The sequence below is a fragment of the Lithobates pipiens genome, unplaced genomic scaffold (assembly GCF_037356315.1).
Source record: "Lithobates pipiens isolate NorthernLeopardFrog02 unplaced genomic scaffold, aLitPip1_a1.2 Scaffold_13, whole genome shotgun sequence".
NCBI lineage: Eukaryota > Metazoa > Chordata > Amphibia > Anura > Ranidae > Lithobates > Lithobates pipiens.
The window spans coordinates 308,603,626-308,624,378 of NW_027507718.1; the positions used below are offsets into that span (position 1 = coordinate 308,603,626).

Sequence of the window (20,753 nt, forward strand, 5' to 3'; positions counted from 1 at the left end):
GCCCATGTTGCAGCACTTCCGAAGCTCTTTTCAGGCACTTTGGAAGCGCTGCCCATTCAGTCCAATGGGCAGGGGAGGTGTAGGAGTGCTGTATACAGCCCTCCCAAACCACCGCAAAGATGCTGCTTGCAGCACTTTTTTTTTCCCGTCCCGCAAGTACACTGCCCCACTGTGAAAGCACTTGGGCTTTCACACTGGGGAGTCATGAGGTAGTTTTCAGGGGCTTTACAGGTGCTATTTTTAGCACAGAAATGCCTGAAAACTGCCTCAGTGTGAAAGGGGTCTAAGGGCACTTTATTCTTCAGGGTTCTTTTTTTTTTTTTTCTCCAGCTACTGCTGGCTTTTTTTTTTTTTTTTTTTTTTTTTTTTTTTTAACACCATAATTGGCTAGTTCTATGTTTCAGTGATAATGTGTTTTTTGTGTGTTTTATCTGCATTTTGTGAATAAAGTATTCAGACTTGCATTTTCAGCAATGCTACCATTTTCTCTGCTCAAAATAAACCCTCCAGGATTTTGTACATAAAATTCACTAGCTAGGATACATAATTTTGCATCCTCCAGTGGCATTAGTAATGTTTGGAGAAACTATTTATATTTGGGCTAAAAGTTGACCTATTATAGCCTTGATGTTGGCAAGTAATATTTCCCTGCTGGACCAAAATAAGAACTTGGCTGGGCACTGAACCCTGTCCCTTTTCATCCTTAAAGAAGCAAGCTGTTTTGGGAGCAGTTACTTATTTAAATCGCTTGCCAAGCTCACAGCAGATAATCCTCAATGTGGTTCATCTATCTCCAGGTACTTATTTTGTTTTTCTGTGTTGTGCTTTTTAACTGCATCTCTGTCTCAGAATGTCTACAGAGAACTGGCTGTCAGCGGCCGTATTTACCAATGGAATTAAATAATTCTGAATCAAGATCAGCTCAATAAGGCATCCGTGTTGATAGAAGCCAGAAAAACAGTAGAGTATAATGTGAATTCCCCAGAACATGTTTACTGCGATGATTAGCTGCACAAAGAATGCCTTGAAAAGTGCCCACAGATGTCTCGAAAGTCAGGAATGCTGTTTTGCTCTGACATGAATAGCGGTTTACCAGAAGTCATCTGAATTTTGCCAAAACGGATCTACATACAGTAGTGCTTTATGCCTCAATGAGAGGCAAAGCATTTAAAGATCGTTTGGCAAAACCTAATTCAGCTTTTTATTTTAATATATATATATGTATGTATGTATGTGTGTATGTATATATTTTTTATAGACAATACAAACATTATTATGGTTGCTATGAATGCATTCTTAGGTTTACACGCTCAATTACTTTTATTAGTACGTTTGCATTCTTTTATTGGACTGAATTTTTAAAAGGCATGCATACACATGACTGTTGTACGATACAAGTAATGACGCTCTTCTGCAGGAGACTGTGCGCTAGGACAGCATAGTTGGGGAAAACTAAATGCACTAGCTTATGTCCTTTCTCCTTTAAAGAGGTTGTAAACACCCGTGAAGGAAGAAAAACATAACAAAAAACCTGCAACACAAAGACATAATGTATTGCATAAAAGTAAATAACCAAAGTGCCAAAGATAATTCAGTTACCAGCTGCAGTGAAAAAACTTGCTGTGCCAATATATCCTTTAGAAAAATCGATACACCGTGCTAAATGGTATATTAACACAAGTTTAGATTAAACCGATTGCATAATGTTGCTTCAACCACATTAGTGACTGTCCCAAATAGGGTGATAAATGGTGCTCGGTAAGGTATTATATCCGTGCTGCTGGGTGCTCAGAGAAGGTGCCCCCACATGGATGTAGACTCCCTTCCGTATGGACCAACTGTCGTTAGTATGGTCAAACAAGCGTGTGGGGAAAAAAATCCTTGTACTGAGGATTCCTGATGAGTACAAGGATATCTCCAGGGATCTTCTCACACGCCTGTTTGACCATACTAGCGATAGTTGGTCCATAGAAAGGGTGAGCTTACATCCATGTGGGGGAGCTTGTCTGAGCACCTGCAGCACGAATATAATACCTTTCAACACGAGCACAGTTTTTATCGCCTATTTGGGACAGTCACTAATGTGGTTGAAGCAACATGCAATCTGTTTAATTTTATTTGAACATTTTTGTTAATATACCATTTAACACTTTGTAGTGATTTTTTTTTTTTATCCCCCACGTAGCAAAATTTACTATATGAAAAAAGAAAAAGTAAGACCACAGCGGTCCCAGGAATGCTCTCAAAGGTGGAGTCAACAATGTAATATGATAAATTTATAAGGTAAACTTTATTAACAAACTGCATATAAATAGGAATCCCACATATGCTGCACACAGCCATACAGGTGGGACCCATTCCTCCACGATACCAAACATTAAAGATAAAACATTTTACAAACTGTAGAAAAAAGTGAAAAACAATGTTGTATCATTAAAAATAGATGCTGACAATACAATTCCCCCCACCCTTCCCGAGCAACACACTTCCTTGAAGTAATGGGAACCAGGAGCGTGGTATAAAGAGTCTCTGGGTTTGACAATCAGATCCATCTCAATCGCCTATGGATAAGATATAAAGAAGTCTAAAAAGGGGGGGACGAAATATGTTCCAATTGAGGACACTCCAATTAGCCCAATTTCTCTATACCCGTAGGATTACGATAGTGGGAGCATGGTGTTGAGGATCCAGTTAACGTGAGTATAAGAAGAACCTGTTCTTCAGATCAAAGATTTCCACTGATGCAGACACAAAACAGAGCACTCTTTAACAAACAACATTGGTTTTAGAAAGTACAGGGCAATACAGCAGTCTACTGCCCATGATAGGAACCCATAAGCCGTCTCATGTCAAACAGTACACATATCAGCCATAAGTCTATGGCATGAGAATTGATGTGGGAGCTAATGAAAAGGCAACATACCAATCCACATAGGGATCTGTCCTCCACTTCATTATAGCTGCTTGGCCATAAGGCCTCATTCACACGTCCATTGTGAAGAGGCTCAACAGACAGAGACATGCTTCAAGCGGGATGGGTTCCGTATGTCCGGCAGAGTGATCACTGGTCTGCATGGAAAAAAAAATAGGTCTGAGTGTATCCGGTTCATTATGCAATCTGTCACATATGTTCAACCAGCAGAGGGCACTCTATAATAGATCAATACCATCACTCTTATCGGTATTACCCTGCAAATAAGCAGCAATAAAGTGTGGAGTCACTCAGGAGCATGGAGGGGACCTGCCAGCATCTATGGCATCGCTAGGTCGACGTGTTAACCAAGCATTTCATGTGGACTTTTTTCATGTTTTTTTTTTTTCCTACAGTTTGAATGTTTTATCTTTAATGTTTTAGAGCATTCCTCAGAACGCTGTGGTCTCACTTTTTCATTATGTAATACTTGCCTTAGAACTAAGCCCTGCAGAGGCACCTGCACTCCGCTGACATGGCAACATCTTCCCTGGTGTTTGTTTCAGGGTTTGCGGTCTCCTGCACTGTGATTGGCCAGAGGCGTGGTGATGTCACTCCTGCACATGGGAGCTGCCGCCCATGGCACAGGCCCTGAAGAAACTGCATGGGCGGCTGTTCCTTTAGGAGATTTACTGTATACATGCGCTCTAAACGGTGCAAGTTTAGGAGATATTTACAGTACCTATAGGTACAAACAAGGGGAGTTTACTCTTTAAGGTAATGGGTTGCTGAATTCTTTTTAAGGGAGCATGTTCCAGGGTTGTCCTTTTCTTGCTTTAACTTAATTAGTAAATCACTGACTTGACACAAGCTTGCAACATTAACACAATAAAGGAAAGGAAAGGTTAAAACTTATGGCATTGATTTATTTGCTGTCTATGCCCTCCTGTCCCAGTGTTGTATGCACCCCCAGTTTTTATATGGGGGTCACAGCAACAGGGAAGTGTAGAAAATCTACTTTTCTTTATCGTACATCATGGGACACAGAGCCTTAAGTAATTCATGGGTTATGGGCCATCTTCAGGTGTTGACACTGGTTTGCCCAATCAAGAAAGTTCACTTCCTATATAACCCCTCCTCCTTCCAGGAGCACATCTGTATTTTTTGCCACTGTCTAAGGTGTTGATCACAAGTGAAAATGTGCTCTGAGGAACTCCAGGATGGATCTATGCTGGATTTAAAAAACCTCCACAACCATATCCATCCATACCACTGCGGCCACAGGATGGTACCCAGACCTCGCATAAGGAGGACGAGGTTTTGCCTGTAACACTTCTCTTTGAGGGCTGGACCCTAGGAACCAGGACTCTTTTAGGTCTTGCTAAATTACCTAAAGTTGTCCTGAGGAGTGCTATACAGGTCCAAAGGAGAGGGACCCCTATTAAAAGGGACCTGTCTTTGAAGGTTTAACTACGCTGCCCGTTGTGATGGGTGAAGTTTGGATCTGCTATTATAGCAATATCCTGCAGCGAGAAGAAGGTAAGTGGAGAAGCTTAGGAACTGTAAAAAGTCCACCTATTCTTTTTCAGATAGATATTCGGTATGCCTCTAAAAATGTCTCCTCTAGAGGGAGCATATTACACTTACCTTGTACGATGCCTTTTTCAACAGCTGTGTGTTCTGGCTATAGCAGCAGGTGTGGTCCCAGCAGTCAGAGGGGGGTTCTTGAATAGATGGTGTTTCTCTTCTGAGGGATCTAAAGGGGGTACAGCAGTAGTTTGTGCACATACAAAAACAGCCGTTTGCATTTTTTTGTATAAAGTGAAGTCTTCCTTTAAAACTGGGAGCCAAACACTGCTGACATAAATTCCCCTTCTGGAGAGGTGCGGTAATAGCTTCCACTGTTTGTATTATCAGACTTGCCCTTGTTGTACTCTATTGTGTGGGTATCCCCAGCCTGGACAGGCAGCGTTGCAGGCTCTAGAAGTCTGGCAGACCGCGCCACCTCCTCCTCTTTGGGTCTGCATCTGCAGACCCGAATGCCACACGGACTGGTGTTCTTTAAAAAAAAAAAAAAGGGAGGGCAGGTATTGCAGAGGGGCGTGGCTCAGTTAGGCGGCGACGTGTGCGTGAAGTCTCGTCCACATGGAGCACATGGCGCATACACTAGGGCGGGAGATGCAGAGGACGTCTAATCAGGTTCTCACCTGAGACTTAACACAGACGCTCTCAGTTCATATGCTGAAGACAGAAGTCTGTCACACTAAGGGACACAGGAGCGCTGGACATGTCATGGAGTGTAATGCATTTCCAGTACAGGAAATACTATGGTTATTCAGCATCAAAGGCTGATCCTTACATGGACAAATGTTCTTTGCTAAAACTATTGTTCAGCAAATACCATAATTTAAATTGCCTCTGCTTTTGTGCTTGGCACTGATTCCATCCCCAGGTGGAAACTCCAGTCATGCCTCCACACTGTCATCCTCTCCAGAGATGCCTGACATGGCAAGCCAGGGTGAGTTATTGGAAGCAATTAGTGGTGCAACTGCTTCTCAGCCCTTGTATACATGACTGAAGATGCATTTTCCTCTGCCCTGTAGGGCTTAAAAAGATTAGCGACTTTAATCGCATCCTCCATCCAAGGCGATAGGAAGCGTGCTAGAGCTCCCTCCCCCACCTCAAACAGTGGGCACAGGGTAAGGTATTACCCTTAGGCGATCACAGGGAAAAACAAGCCGATTTTTCCTCTGCAGAGGAAACTGTTGATGAACCTTATGCAACCTCACAATCTGACAGATTGCTGGCACAAACTCTTACGGAGATGGTTCGTTCCACTTTCATTGCGGAAAAAAGTGTGTATGCAGAAATCGGAAAGATGGCAGTGGAGGATCCGTGGTCCCTTCCACTAAGGCCTGACCCACTCACAGGGGAGATATTCCATCCTACTTTATGAACGCTAACTTTAACGGCCTGGCTATTGAAACCCACATTCTGAGAGAACTTTCCGGGTCTGTTATCTCTACTTTGATCAATGCAGGGAATCCAGAACTATATATTATAGTTAGGGGTGCATCGAATGGGTTTTTTGGTGCCAAAACCGATACCGAAACAGCACCGATACCGAAAATGACTGTTTTTAAAAAAATATTTTCATACAGCAGATGGTCAGAGACTAGGGACATATTACAGGAGATGGTCAGAGACTGCAGGCATGGTACAGGAGATGGTCAGAGACTGCAGGCATGGTACAGGAGATGGTCAGAGACTGCAGGCATGGTACAGGAGATGGTCAGAGACTGCGGACATGGTACAGGAGAGATCAAAGCAGCCTCACCAGTTCCCCTCAGATGCAGCTTGCCTGATAAAAATACATGCACAGTGTTTTCCATGTATTCCAATGGCTTTAGTTCACACCATGCAGTCAGTTTCCGGTGCAGAAACTGACTGCATGGTGTGAACTAGAGCCATTGAAATACATGGAAAACACTGTGCATGCATTTTGTAAAAAAAAAAAAAAGCACACGGAACTGCATCTGGTGTGAACTGGCCCCAAGCAAGCTACCTGGTTCCGTTCCAACAGACTTCTATTGGGAATACTCATATTGCTACCTCTACTAGCAATAACTTAACCCTTCCCCATTCTATCACTACCTTCCCCATTCTATCACTACCACTACCTCTACTAGCAATAACTTAACCCTTCCCCATTCTATCACATGGTGATAAAAACCTAGCTGGGTCAAAATCAAGATTACTATTTTTTTTTTTTTATATGGCCAATAAAGGGAGTACAGCCTTTGTCCTATGACCTGGTTTATATAGCATGGCTACATTCACACAAGTGGCCAGAGGTAAATAAATTCAGACTTGTACTTTATTTTTATTTTTTTGGGCCAGTTTGATATATACAGTAAGCAGCATGTTGCATTAAGTACCAATGTGGTCTCTGTAATCAATTTGATTAGTTCTATTACTTTGTCCTAAAAAGGGATGATTAAGGCACACTGCCACCAAATATGTATTAAGGATCCAATGTAACGCATGCATCTCCACTTACCCATGCCCGGATCAGTGCGGTGATCTCCGTGTGTCACGGAGCTGTGCATTGAATTTCCCGGGCGGCTGCAGTAACAATGTCCCGCCTCCTGTAATCACGTCACACTGATTCAATGTCCCGCCATTGGATCAGTGTACCGTCTGTCACAGGAGGCGGGACATTGTTACTGCAGCCGCCCGGGAAATTCAATGCACAGCTCCGTGACACACGGAGATCACCGCACTGTCGGGCGGGAGGAAAGGAGGAGGGGGGGACGGAGGACGAGCCAGGAAAACACCCGTGCAATGGACGGCGCCAGGGGGCGGAGCCCCACACAGGCCCGCCCCCATTTTCGGCCCCATTATCGGCAAGATTTTCCTTCCGGCAATTTGCCGAAAACACAATTTTCGGCCGATATGTTTCGGCGGCCGAAATTTCGGTGCATCCCTAATTATAGTGTCTGGAGGGCTTATGTTTCCTGGTGTGAATCCAAGAGTTGACACCGCTCAGATATATCATAGGCAGAATTCTTGCCTTTCTACAAATAGGCGTAGAAATGAAATTGGCCGTGAGTACAATTAAGGGCCAAGTCTCAGCCTTATCGATCTTATTTGAAAGACCGCTTGCTATGCATTTAGTCCAGGGTTTTTATGCAATGGATGATGTGGATTAATCCGCCAGTTAAATTACCTTTGAGCCCTTGGGACTTGAATTTTGTTTTGTCAGTGTTACAAAAACAGCCATTTGAACCAATACAGCATATTCCCTTAGTCCTTCTGACAAGGAAGCTGGTATTTTTGGTTGCTATATCCTCAGCAAGGAGGGTTTCAGAATTGGCTGCTCTGTCTTGTAAAGAGCCATAATTGATATTTCCTTGTCCAGGCTTTTTGCCAGAACTAGTTTCAGGTTTTCGCCTGAACCTAGAAATTGTCCTGCCATAATTTTTCCCAAAACCATGTTCCAGGGAAGAGAAGTCACTACATTGTCTGTCTTGATGTGGTGAGAGCAGTGAAAATCTGTTTAAAGACAACTGCTCAGATTCTTAAAGCAGATGTCTTATTCTGACAGAGGGTCCTAAAAAAAGGACAGGCAGCGTTGAAATCCCCTGTTGCTAAGTGTATTTGGCAAGTTATAATTCAAACGTATGATTTAAGGGGTAAGATTCCCCCTATTCAAATGAAGGTGCACTCTACCAGAGTGGTTAGTGCTTCTTGGGCAGTGCGTCACCATGCCTCCTTTTCTCAGATCTGCAAGGCCACAACTTGGTCTTTGGTCCATACATTCACTAAATTTTTACCAAGTGGATGTAAGAAGGAATGAGGATATTGCCTTTAGGCGCAGTGTGCTGCAGGCAGCAGTATAAGTCCTCAAGGTCTGGGGGTGCCCTATGGGTTGTGTCTCCCTCCTCTCAAGTGGCATTGCTATAGGATGTCCTATTAAGTAAATACTTAAGGCTCTGTGTCTTATGATGTACGATAAAGAAAATAGGATTTTATAACAGCTTACCTGTAAAATCCTTTTTTTGGAGTACATCATAGGACACAGAGGTCCCACCCCTCTTTTATGGGGTTTAAGTATATTGCTTATATTGCTTGGCTACAAAAACTGATCCTCTGCCAAGTCATTAAGGTTTTGAGGCTGACGTTTGGTAACTCAAACCTTCAGCTCTTGCCACATATTTTCTATGGGATTAATGTCTAGAGACTGGCTAGGCCACTCCAGACCCCTAATGTGCTTCATCTTGAGCCACTCATCTGTTGCTTTGGCCGTGTGTTTTGAGTCATTGTCATGTGGGAATATCCATCCATGACCCATTTTCAATGCCCTGGCTAAGGGAAGGAGGTTCTCACCCAAGATTTGATGGTACATGGCCCTGTCCATCGTACCTTTGATGGTTGAAGTTGTCCTGTCCCCTTAGCAGAAAGACGCCCCCAAAGCATGTTTCCACCTCCATATTTGCCGGTAGGGATGGTGTTCTTGGGATCATAGGCAGCATTCCTCCTACAAACCCGTCGAGTTAAGTTGATGCCAAAGAGGTCAATTTTGGTCTCATCTGACCACAACACTTTCACCCAGTTCTCCTCTGAATCTTGCAGATGTTCATTAGCAAACTTCAGACAGGCCTGTACATGTGCTTTCTTGAGCAGGGGGACCTTGCAGGCACTGCAGGATTTTAGTCCTTCACTGCATAGTGTTACCACTTGTTTTCTTGTTGACTATGGTCCCAGTTCCCTTGAGATCATTGACAAGTTTCTCCTGTGTAGTTCTGGGCTGATTCCTCACCTTTCTCATGATCATTGAAAATCCACGAGGTGAGACCTTGCATGGAGCCCCAGACCGAGGGAGATTGACAGTTATTTTTTTCTTCCATTTGTAAATAATCACACGACCTGTTGTCGCCCTCTCACCAAGCTGCTTGGTGATGGTCTTGTAGCCCATTCCAGCCTTGTGTATGTCTACAATCTTGTCCCGGACATCCTTGGACAGCTCTTTGGTCTTGTCCATGGTGGAGAGATTGGAATCAGATTGGTTGATTCTGTGGGCAGGTGTTTTTTTATACAGGTAAGCTGACATTAGGAGCACTCCCTTTAAGACCCCTTTCACACTGAGGCGCTTTACAGTCGCTATAGCACCTGTAAAGAGCTGCTCCTGTCTCCGGCTCGCACTGGAATGGTACGCTTGTAGGACATTAAAAAAAACTCCTGCAAGCAGCATCTTAATGTTGTATACACTGCTCTTAAACCACTCCTGTCCATTGATCTGAATGGGCACCGCTGCAGAACCACCGGCAAAGCGTCGCTTTGTCGGTCATTGTAACCCTTTTTCGGCCGTTAGCGGGCGTTAAAAGCCGAATAGTGCCGCCACAGTGTGAAAAGGTTCTAAAGCTGGCCATACACCTATAGATTATCTGCAGATTTTCTATGGTTAGATGGAGAAAATGGGAGATTCCTCCATCCACACAGTTAAGCAAAAACATTGAGAAATCTGTTGCACTTTTTCCATCTAACCATAGAAAATCTGCAGATAATCTATAGGTGTATGGCCAGCTTTAGAGAGTGATTCTAATCTCGGCTCGTTATCTATATAGAACACACCTGGGAGCCAGAAATCTTAATGATAGGGGATCAAATACTTATTTCACTCATTAAAATACTAACCAGTTTAACTTGTTTTGAAATGTTTTTTCTGGAAATTTTTGTTCGGTCTCTCTCACTGTGTTTTTCCAAATGCATGAGACAGCGCACAGAAAATGTGGTTTTCCACATTTCAGAAGCATGGTGCACATTTGCAGCATTTGTGTTTTAATTACATATTTAAAGGCGTCTCAAATGTGGGAAACTCGCCATGCTCCGCCCTAACAAGTTCTGGAGCTTCTCTGGGGCAATTGTTGTGGGAGGGCAGCCTATTCAAGTGATGAGTGGAAATGCTCCAAAACGCAAGCAGGAATGTAAAGCTTCGCTACATGTAGATGTGAATGGTCAACACACCCTATCATGCCTGGTTCTGTGAAGCAACAAGGAAGTGAAGGCTTCTAGGAAATGGCCTACAAGGAGTAATGGAATCTCAAAAAATTTAAATAAACTGACAAGACTTTAAACCTCTTGTGGATAAGGTAAGCACATTGGGATGGCTGGGCCAGAAATGGCATTGTAAAACGCTTCTATTTATTATGAAAAGTAAAATTCTGCCTGAAAAAGTGAACTTGTACTTTTAATGTAAAAAAAATAAAAGCTTGACTTTAGAACCACAATAAGGGTTTGTGCAAATAGTGATGCAAATTTGTGGGCAAAATGCCCTCGTTTTCAAGGGTGTTTTGAAAAAAAAAGCAATGTTTTGTAACACTAGATTCACTCCTGGTAATATATGGTTTTATAGTTTGTATCATTTTCCTTTTTTCTTTTTTCTTAGGCCTCTCTACATCTTGGTCACAAAATTCAAGGTCTCGCCATGGCAGAAGCTCAGGGCATGAAGACCACAAACCTTCAGAGGTATTTTGGAACCCAGTAGTATCTATTAGTTTTTGTGTATTTGACACCATATGTGTATTATAAATAAAACATATGCTGGTCATCTCTGCAAAACATGCATATTTGCGTTTTTTGTTTTCCCTTTAAGGCCCCCGCCTCTAAACTTTCCTGCATGTTCGACTGGGTGTCCATGTGCACATAGTTTTATCAGCATTTAGTGGCAGGAAGAAATACCCAGTGCTAGGAGCAGCTGAAGTTTGGCAGAAAAAATGCTTGACGCTTGGAAACGCGTCTAAAGGCATGTTAACGCTAGGCACATTTAGCACTTAAGTATTCATTTCAATGGCCATAATAAATTATTTTGGCCAATGAAATGCATTAACGCCCAATCGCTTGCCACCCGGAACTGCGCCTAATAGCTTTGCAAAAATACTGCTGTTAGGAAGATTGTCTTCTAGGAGAGTTTGTAAAACATCCTGTGTGAGGCGGAAGACTCTGCAGGTACAGAAAAATACTTGTTGATCAGGCAGAAATGCACTTGACTCCTAATATTATTCTGTGGACTGACAACCTAGTTCAGGGGTGCCCAACCTTTTGAAGAACGAGGGCCACTTAAGCGACTTGGTAACCAGTCGGGGGCGACAATGAGCAGAGCAGGTAGATGACAGGTCCATGCAGTGTGGACACGGATACAGCCCACTCTACTCTGTGGGTGCTCCGTTCCACCTTGACAGATGGGGATTGATCCCCCTCTGGTGTGTTTTTTTTTTTTTTTTTTTTTTTTTCTTGCGAATCAGATTGAAGGTAGAGGGGTGTAAAAGGACACAAATCTGTTTACATCTGAGGTTTCATAGAGGTGAATGGAGGGTTCAATTTAGTTGGACCGATTGTGTGAAAGGGACCTTTAACATTAATGCAGTGCACCTGTGTCTTTCCTGCGGGTTAGCTACACTTTGCCATAGGCTTCTATTATATCCTGCAGGTGTTGTGCACTTTCTGAAAGCTCACCAAACCCGCAGGTAATAGAAGTCTATGCCTCAGTGCAGGTAACCTGAAGGTGCGGATCAGTTTGAAAGCAGCCCAGAAACCACTGCGCAGATATGCCCATATGTACACTAGGGCTAAAACAACTAATCGATCAATCGACAACTAATCGATTATGAAATAAATTACTATTTTCATGATCTATTAATCGGCCAGTAACATAATGGGGTTAAAAAAACTAAAATGAGCCCTTTTATAGTACAAAAAGTGCAAATAATCGCTACTGTAAATATTACTTTCACAGTGCTACAGTAAAAAAATAAACCCCTTTACAGTAGTGATTATCTGTTTTTATTTTTATTTTATTTATTTTTTCATTTTTTTGCTTGCTTTTTTTGGTACTATAAAGGGCCAATTTTAGTTTTTTAACCCCATTATGTTACTAGACGTCTTAGGCCTGGTTCACATCTATGTGTTTTTTGGGGCTTTTTGCAGAAACGCACTACAGTTCATTTACATGGTTTCCTATGGGACATGTTCATATCTGTACTTTTTTCAGTCGCTGTGTATTTAGAAAAGATTTGATCTGAGTCCGATATTTACCAGATTCACCCTTTAATAGTATATACCGTATATCTCCTGTAATAGTGGTATATACAGTATATCTCTTCTAATGGTGTATACTTGCCATATAGTTTTATTTTTTTTACCACTGCATACAGAGATATTTAAGAATAAATTGCCTTTTTTTTAAAACTTTACATACTAGCAAAATTATACACCACACTTTTTCTTAAGATTATTAACTGACTAATCGATTAATTGAAACAATAATCGGCCAACTAATCGATTATGAAAATAATCGTTAGTTGCAGCCCTAGTATGGTGTTCTTTTGGTGATGTGCAGTGTTGTTTTTCTGTCAAATATCTTTTGGAATTATGGCCAAAAAGTTAATCCTTGGTTTCATCAGACCGGAACACATTTTCCCACATGGTTTTGTGAGACTTCAGATGTGTTTTTGCAAAATTTAGCTGGGCTTGGATGTTTTTTTTAAGAAGGACCCAATGGCCCAGACATATGAAGAATACCGGAGATTGCTGTCGCATGTGCCACACAGCCAGTACTTGGCAGATACAGTGCCGTGCGAAAGTATTCGGCCCCTTGAACTTTTCAACATTTTGCCACATTTCAGGCTTCAAACATAAAGATTTTTAATTTTTTGTGAAGAATCACCAACAAGTGGGACACAATTGTGACGTGGAACGAAATCTATTGGATAATTTAAACTTTTTTAGCAAATAAAAAACTGAAAAGTGGTGCGTGCAAAATTATTCAGCCCCTTTACTTTCAGTGCAGCAAACTCACTCCAGAAGTTCAGCGAGGATCCCTGAATGATCCAATGTTGTCCTAAATGACTGGTGATAAATAGAATCCACCTGTGTGTAATCAAGTCTCTGTATAAATGCACCTGCTCTGTGATAGTCTCAGGGTTCTGTTGAAAGCGCAGAGAGCATCATGAAGACCAAGGAACACACCAGGCAGGTCCGTAATGCTGTTGTGGAGAAGTTTAAAGCCGGATTTGGATACAAAAAGATTTCCCAAGCTTTAAACATCCCAAGGAGCACTGTGCAAGCAATCATTTTGAAATGGAAGGAGTATCAGACCACTACAAATCTACCAAGACCTGGCCGTCCCTCTAAACTTTCAGCTCAGACAAGGAGAAGACTGATCAGAGATGCAGCCAAGAGGCCCATGATCACTCTGGATGAACTGCAGAGAACTACAGCTGAGGTGGGAGAGTCTGTCCATAGGACAACAATCAGTCGTACACTGCACAAATCTGGCCTTTATGGAAGTGTGGCAAGAAGAAAGACATTTCTCAAAGATATCCATAAAAAGTCTCGTCTAAAGTTTTCCACAAGCCACCTGGGAGACACACCAAACATGTGGAAGAAGGTGCTCTGGTCAGATGAAACCAAAATCAAACTTTTTGCCCACAATGCGAAACGATATGTTTGGCGTAAAAGCAACATAGCTCATCACCCTCAACACACCATCCCCACTGTCAAACATGGTGGTGGCAGCATCATGGTTTGGGCCTGCTTTTCTTCCGCAGGGACAGGGAAGATGGTTAAAATTGAGGGGAAGATAGATGCAGCCAAATACAGGACCATTCTGGATGAAAACCTGTTGGAGTCTGCAAAAGACCTAAAACTGGGACGGAGATTTATATTCCAACAAGAGAATGATCCCAAACATACAGCAAAATCTACAAAGGAATGGTTCACAAATAAACGTATCCAGGTGTTAGAATGGCCAAGTCAAAGTCCAGACCTGAATCCAATCGAGAATCTGTGGAAAGAGCTGAAAACTGCTGTTCACAAACGCTCTCCATCCAACCTCACTGAGCTCGAGCTGTTTTGCAAGGTAGAATGGGCAAGAATTTCAGTCTCTCGATGTGCAAAACTGATAGACATAACCCAAGCGACTTGCAGCTGTAATCGCAACAAAAGGTGGCTCTACAAAGTATTAACACAAGGGGGCCGAATAATTTTGCATGCCCCACTTTTCATTTTTTTTATTAGTTAAAAAAGTTTCAAAAATCCAATAGATTTCGTTCCACTTCACAATTGTGTCCCACTTGTTGGTGATTCTTCACAAAAAAATAAAAATTTGATATCTTTATGTTTGAAGCCTGAAATGTGGCAAAAGGTTGAAAAGTTCAAGGGGGCCGAATACTTTCGCAAGGCACTGTATGCCTGCAGCTCCTTTAATGTTGCTGTAAGCCTCATCAATTTTGGCGGGACATCCAGTTCTTGGTAATATCACTGTGGTGCCATATTTTCTCCCCTTGATTACTGTCTTCATTGTGTTGCATCGTATATCTAATGCCTTGGAAATCCTTTTGATTTCCTTTAGATGATGATAGGTGTGCACTCGTATTTAACATGAGTTTCAATGTGACTGCTTAATTATGAAAACTGCTACCTCCCCAGTTATAAGAGGGTGTGCACCCCAAAAAAGTCAGTTTTCAGTTTGTATTTTAGTTGAGTTGTACATTTTATAGGTCACATTAAAGCGGGAGTCCGCCGGGACTCCGCGTTTTTTTATTTTTATTTTTTTATTTTTTTTAAAGCCAGCAGCTGCAGTATTTGTAGCTGCTGGCTTTAAAAAAAAAACAAAAAAAAACGCGGAGTCCCGGCGGACTCCCGCTTTAATGTGACCTATAAAATGTACAACTCAACTAAAATACAAACTGAAAACTGACTTTTTTGGGGTGCACACCCTCTTATAACTGGGGATGTAGCAGTTTTCATAATTAAGCAGTCACATTGAAACTCATGTTAAATACGAGTGCACACCTATCACCTTTTAAAATAGGGACACTTACCTGTCCAGCGCGCCCGCGATGTCGGCACCCGAAGCCGATCTCTAGATCGTCTCTCGGGTGCTGCCGCCGCCATCTTGGGTATGGGAATCAGAAAATGGAGCCTTTTGGCTTCATTTCCCGGTTCCCTACTGCGCATGCGCGAGTCGCGCTGCGCAACAAGGACGGTCCCCGCTGCCTCTGGGATCTGTGTTTCCCAGCAGGCAGCGGGGCACTTGCGGAAAGGGACGGGCACTTGCGGAAAGGGGCGTAATCTACGCCCCTTTCCGCAGAGAGCTATCCCGGAAGTGGGTGCAGATACCTGTACTGTACAGGTATCTGCACCCCCCTCCCCCCTGAAAGGTGCCAATTGTGGCGCCGAAGGGGGGGAGGGTTCCGATGGTGGACCTCCGCTTTAAAGGTGGAAAGTTCTGAAATTATTTTTCTTTCGAATTATTTTACATCACAGAAACCTGACATTTTAACGGGTGTGTAGACTTTTTATATCCATTATATGTCATTGACACTTTGAGCTAACAAGGGGTTAAATGATGCTGATCATTGAACCTGGAAGTGCACTGGAGGGATAGTATAGGAGAGTGTCAAAGGTGAATATTGTAGCAAAAGCAAATTTTTTTTGGCAATGTATTAATTTTTCTTTATGAAATTAAGCCTTGAGTTTATTTGGGAGGCTATCCCTTTTATTAAACTAATCTTTGTTTCAAATTGTGAATAAAATGTAATAAAACGTCCAGATTGAGGTAATTCTTAGGATACTTGGTGATCCAGCCATAAGGAACAGCAGTCCAGTGTAGATCCAACCAGAATCATTTAAGGAAGTATGACACCCTTTTAAACATGTGTTTTTTTTTTTTTTTTTTTTTTTTTTACTTCCATTATTATTTGTATAGCTTTACATTTATTTTAATAGAGCTTTCTGTAATTCTTATCCATGTGGCTGATAGGAGTCCTTTTAATCCCAGGCAGCTGTTATTTGGCTCAGTGGATTAGGCCTTTACAGTTCATGTTCACTCTGATGATTATGTTGGTCCTGCCAGCATTGAAATGTAATATATTAAAATGTTAATCACGCAACACTGTCGTGCAGGTGTACCGAACAGACCTGATTACTGCCATGAAGCTGCACGACTCCTACCAGCTAAATCCAGAGGACTATTATGTACTGGTGGATCCATGGCGGCAGGAGTGGGAGAAAGGTGTGCAAGTCCCTGTGAACCCAGAGTTAATCCTGGAACCAGTTGCCAGGTAAGCGTATAGAGTGAGAACTCTTAACACAAAGCAGCAATAGATAATGCACACAGGAAATCACAAAATGATCCATCTGTTTATTTTGCATGGTGAAGCATGAACCTATAAACCATGTTTGTTCATTGAACCTGTTTAAATGCTGGCTGTAGCCTGCTGTAATTGCCAGGTCTAATTTTTCTGATGAGCTAGAGCTGGTATATTGGATAATTAAATTCATTTTTGGTGAGGAGATCGGGCCATAAATGTAAGGCAGCATATAGTAATAAGAACAGTGATCAGCAAGGTTTTGTTTATTGGAAATAAGGCCTCATATATGAACCCCCAAAGTAGGCACAGATAACTAAAATGAAAATCAATGCCACGTTACACAGGCAAACTTCATAAGGAGCAGCATTGGTACTGCTTTTGCTAATTGTAACATTTCAGGGAATTATGTAACTGAAAATACTTATCAGCAGATTTGTAGCATTCAATTATTGGATTTTTCAAGTTTTACCACCTTTAATAAAGCTAGTCATGTTTAAGATTATGCAAGAATCTGAATATGCTAAATTATAAATGTGCAGGCTTAACTATGAAAGATTAATATTTGGCCCTGTGCTTAGTCTGAGGAGAACTCTAGACCCTGGGAGTTAAAGCGGAACTCCAGCTTTCCCTCATAACAGATGCATTGTGCATGCAAATCACAACCCTACTGTCATTGTATCTGTATCTTGCCTTATTTAGCTGTAAAAAGCAGGTTTGTGCCTGTCTGATGTCAGTCCTTCTCCTGGCTAAATTTCAAAGTTCTCTGACTTTCTGTTTCCTTCCATTACCAGTCCTGATTCATATCCCATCATGTTTTGAGCCTCTGTAGTTTCAGGACAGGTTATGGGAGTTGCTTGTAGCAGTTCTGGGAGTTGATGTGGGTGGGTCTGAATGCAGATCACTCTTCAGTCTGCAAAGCAGGTGTAAATGTGTCATACCTGTTTTGGAGCATGACAAAGAATAATGGTTAAAGCAAGACTACAGAGGATGGGCTATGGGAATTTATTATGAACATGTTTTCTTCATATGTAACTTGATCACTTCACAGGGAGCAGGGTTCTGGGAGGGTGGGATCTGAAGGGTGGTACTCTCCCTGTTCACACTGGTCGGCATATTTAACTAGGCAAGATTGACTTCTAAGTGTGATTCATTCAATCCTGCCCAGCAGCAGCACAGCTAGCTATCAGAGCAAGCTGTGTATGAAGTGGTTTCCTTTTGAATGATGCTGTGATCTGTGAGGTGGGACTTGGGAGGTTTGAACTCTTCCTGTAGGTGTGACTGGGTGGGATTGAATGCTAATTAAGATGCATTTCCATTCCACTCACCACCAAAGCTATGAAGGAGTTGCATCATTTGCACAGTCTCAAACTGCAGTGGGGTGTGTTCTAGCCTAGAGATTGAGCAGGAAGTGGCTGGAAAGCCATCAGTCTACACCCAGACTATAGTGTCACATGGTACAAAGCCTCAACTAAACCCAGAATATCAGGATCTGCAGACAAAGCAAAATGGTACAGAGGTCTGATCTATGTTGGGACTTGATCTTTCAGCTGCCTGTACTGATGACACTTTGTGTATAATAGTATCACATGACAAAACCCTATAGTTAAAGTGGTGTTGCCACCAAAAAATGTTTAAAATTCTTAAAAAAAAAAAAATGTAAAAAAAATAAAATTGGAAAACATTTATTTTTTTTACTCACCTCTAAATACCTGTTGCTAGGGCGTCCCTCGTAGTCTGCCTTCTTCCTTGCCCGGGCTGGTAACATCACTTCCCCTCACGCCGCACAGTCACCTGGGACATGTCACGTGTACCAGGTGACTGCGCGGCATATCACAGCGCCACTCGCGCATGCGCAGTGGGTGCCCGGCTGTGAAGCCACAGCTGGGTACCCACAGTATGAATGACAGCGCCGCGAGCGGAGCGGGGAACGAGGGGGGGTCTTCATTCCCCCACATCGCTCGACCCTGGGACAGGTAAGTGTCTGATTATTAAAAGTCAGCAGGTGCAGTATTTGTAGCTGCTGACTTTTTATTTTATTTTAGGGAGTACCCCACTTTAAAGTGACCCTATCACCACAGAAATGTAGGGTTATGCAGCCGCCTGCAGAAGATTGGACACTGGCAACCAGTCGAAGTTCTTATAGCTGGAATAGCAAAGCCCTCCTGATTGTGTTTGTTAAAAAAAACAAAAAACAAAATGTCCTCGGAAGTTGCATTTTTTTTTTTTTTTATATTGCTTTCTTTTTTTTTCCTCTCTGCATACTGCAGAAGTGTACTTTTCCCATAATTCTTGGTTTTTATCAGAACTATTTTTTTTTTTTTTTTTAGCAAGTTTAGTTGGTTGCTGCAGAGCTTAAAAGTGCTCCCAAGTGCAGCTTTCTGGATCAAGAAGAACTTGACATTGCTAGGGAGTCCAAATATGGACCTATGCAATAAAGTGTGGGAAAGGCCTATAATGTGAGCTTAAAACACCAGGCTCTATGTAAACTCCAGGCACCTATTGCACTATGATGTTTAGCTGCACGATCTGGGGCTGTGCTGCACCTGTCTGGGGAAACCTGTCCCTGAAGACTCCTGTTAGTACAGCAGAAGTGTACCCACCAAAGGGGCAAAGTTTGTCCGAGGGGTCACCTATTCTGTGACCCATGGGTCAGAGGGTTGTTTGAAACTGCTCATCCATCTTCCCGAGACTGCTGGTCATGTTTAGACCACCATTGGTAAGTGCAAGGGGTGCATCTGTGGGACCAAGACTACCCCTACAGGGTTCCTTTCTGTCACAGCCATCTTTTGCACACTTTGTTGCACACATCGCTTCCTGCTGCAAAACTGTTGGCATTGCAACATTTTTTGATTTCTGTCGCACTCTATTTGAGTCTGCAACACTCAGGAGGTGTACCCGATGCCTGGAGCATGAGCTGCATCATTGTTGGTGGTGAATACCTGTGCTCTCCTTCTTGAAGCTCTCCACATGTAGATGGCTCCCCTGAAAGCCCTGGACATCTCCTCTTTGCAGCTGCCTGAAAATGATCTAGTCACAGATGGCATTGACTCAATTTGCCTCATAAGTGATTTGTGCGTACCCTGCAGGGATTCTCTCAATAGCTTGCAGGTTTGGAGGAGCAAACTGTTACTCCTTGGTGGTCCACACTATCTAACTTGCAATCCTCTAGCAATACTGGGGCCATTAGTTCTTTCCTATAACGGCCAGATACAGCTCAGACCCCTTTCCCCTGCTGGAGTCTACCCCCTCTGAGTTGTATCAGGTGAGGTGGAACTCCTGTTAGTACAGTACTTTTTAGTTTCCATACAAAAGACCCTTTGAAGTGTTGGATAAATAAACATCTTTGCTTGTTTTGCATGCCTTTTGAACTGGAACGCATCTGTAGTATGTTCAGGAATCTTTTTATCAAGGCAATCGCCAAAGCCAAGGGTATCCTGTTGGCTCCCAGCTGAGGAAGAAGGCTGCTTCAGAGTTTAAGAGCTTTCATTTCTCTCGGGTCTACATGTCCATGTCTAACGTGGCATACCCACAATACTTGTAAGTCCCAAAGTAAGCCCTTGCAAGAAGAGGACTCTTCCCATTTCTCGTCGTGGGGTCAGTAACTGGCCTTGGCAGTCATTTTGGCCCAGAATGTTTCAAACTCCTGGTTACCCAGCGTGGTCGCGAAGGGTTACAGGGCAGGGCTTCAGTTGCTTTCCCGTCCTTGTCTCAACTGGTTTGATGGCCTCCTTTTGCACCAGTTTATGTCCAGTTCCACTCCAGGCTAATGTTTTGACTGTCGGCTTTGCCTGTTATGGACTTAGCTCCAACCTGGTGGCTCGTCCTGGCCATGCCTGGGGTCAGGGTATCCTGACTCCACACCCCCCTACCCCAATATGGATGCTCATAATAAGTGCTAGCCTACAGGAAGGAAATAATAGTGCTCACCAGAATTTTAGTTTTAAAATACCACAGATCTTCGGCAGTCACAATCTTGCCTTTCGTGACTTCTGACTGGGGGGATAAGATCAGGACTGCTGATTGTGGATACCGGTACAGAGTGTGAGACTGGACTGTAAACATAAATGTGTTGTAGAGTGCTGCGGTATTGCTGTCTGTGAATGTATGTAATCTTTTCTTTTTTCTCTTATATTCACCGACCAACACAGCTCCTCTCTTAGCCGTTGGGTTGTTATGCCACCTTTAGG

The 20,753-nt window shown here is 42.7% G+C and overlaps 1 protein-coding gene across 5 annotated transcripts in view; it reads left to right on the plus strand.

The window, feature by feature from the left end:
* The window catches only part of JADE1 (jade family PHD finger 1), a 155,467-nt gene that overhangs the window by 74,315 nt on the left and 60,399 nt on the right, over positions 1-20,753 (plus strand). For 3 of the 5 annotated variants that reach the window (XM_077476896.1, XM_077476892.1, XM_077476893.1), the window contains exons 3-4: positions 10,860-10,939; positions 16,379-16,536. In XM_077476896.1, coding sequence (XP_077333022.1) covers positions 10,860-10,939; positions 16,379-16,536 — 238 coding nt within the window. The remainder of the gene's footprint in view (positions 1-10,859; positions 10,940-16,378; positions 16,537-20,753) is intronic. The other 2 variants (XM_077476895.1, XM_077476894.1) reach the window with 1 other exon arrangement.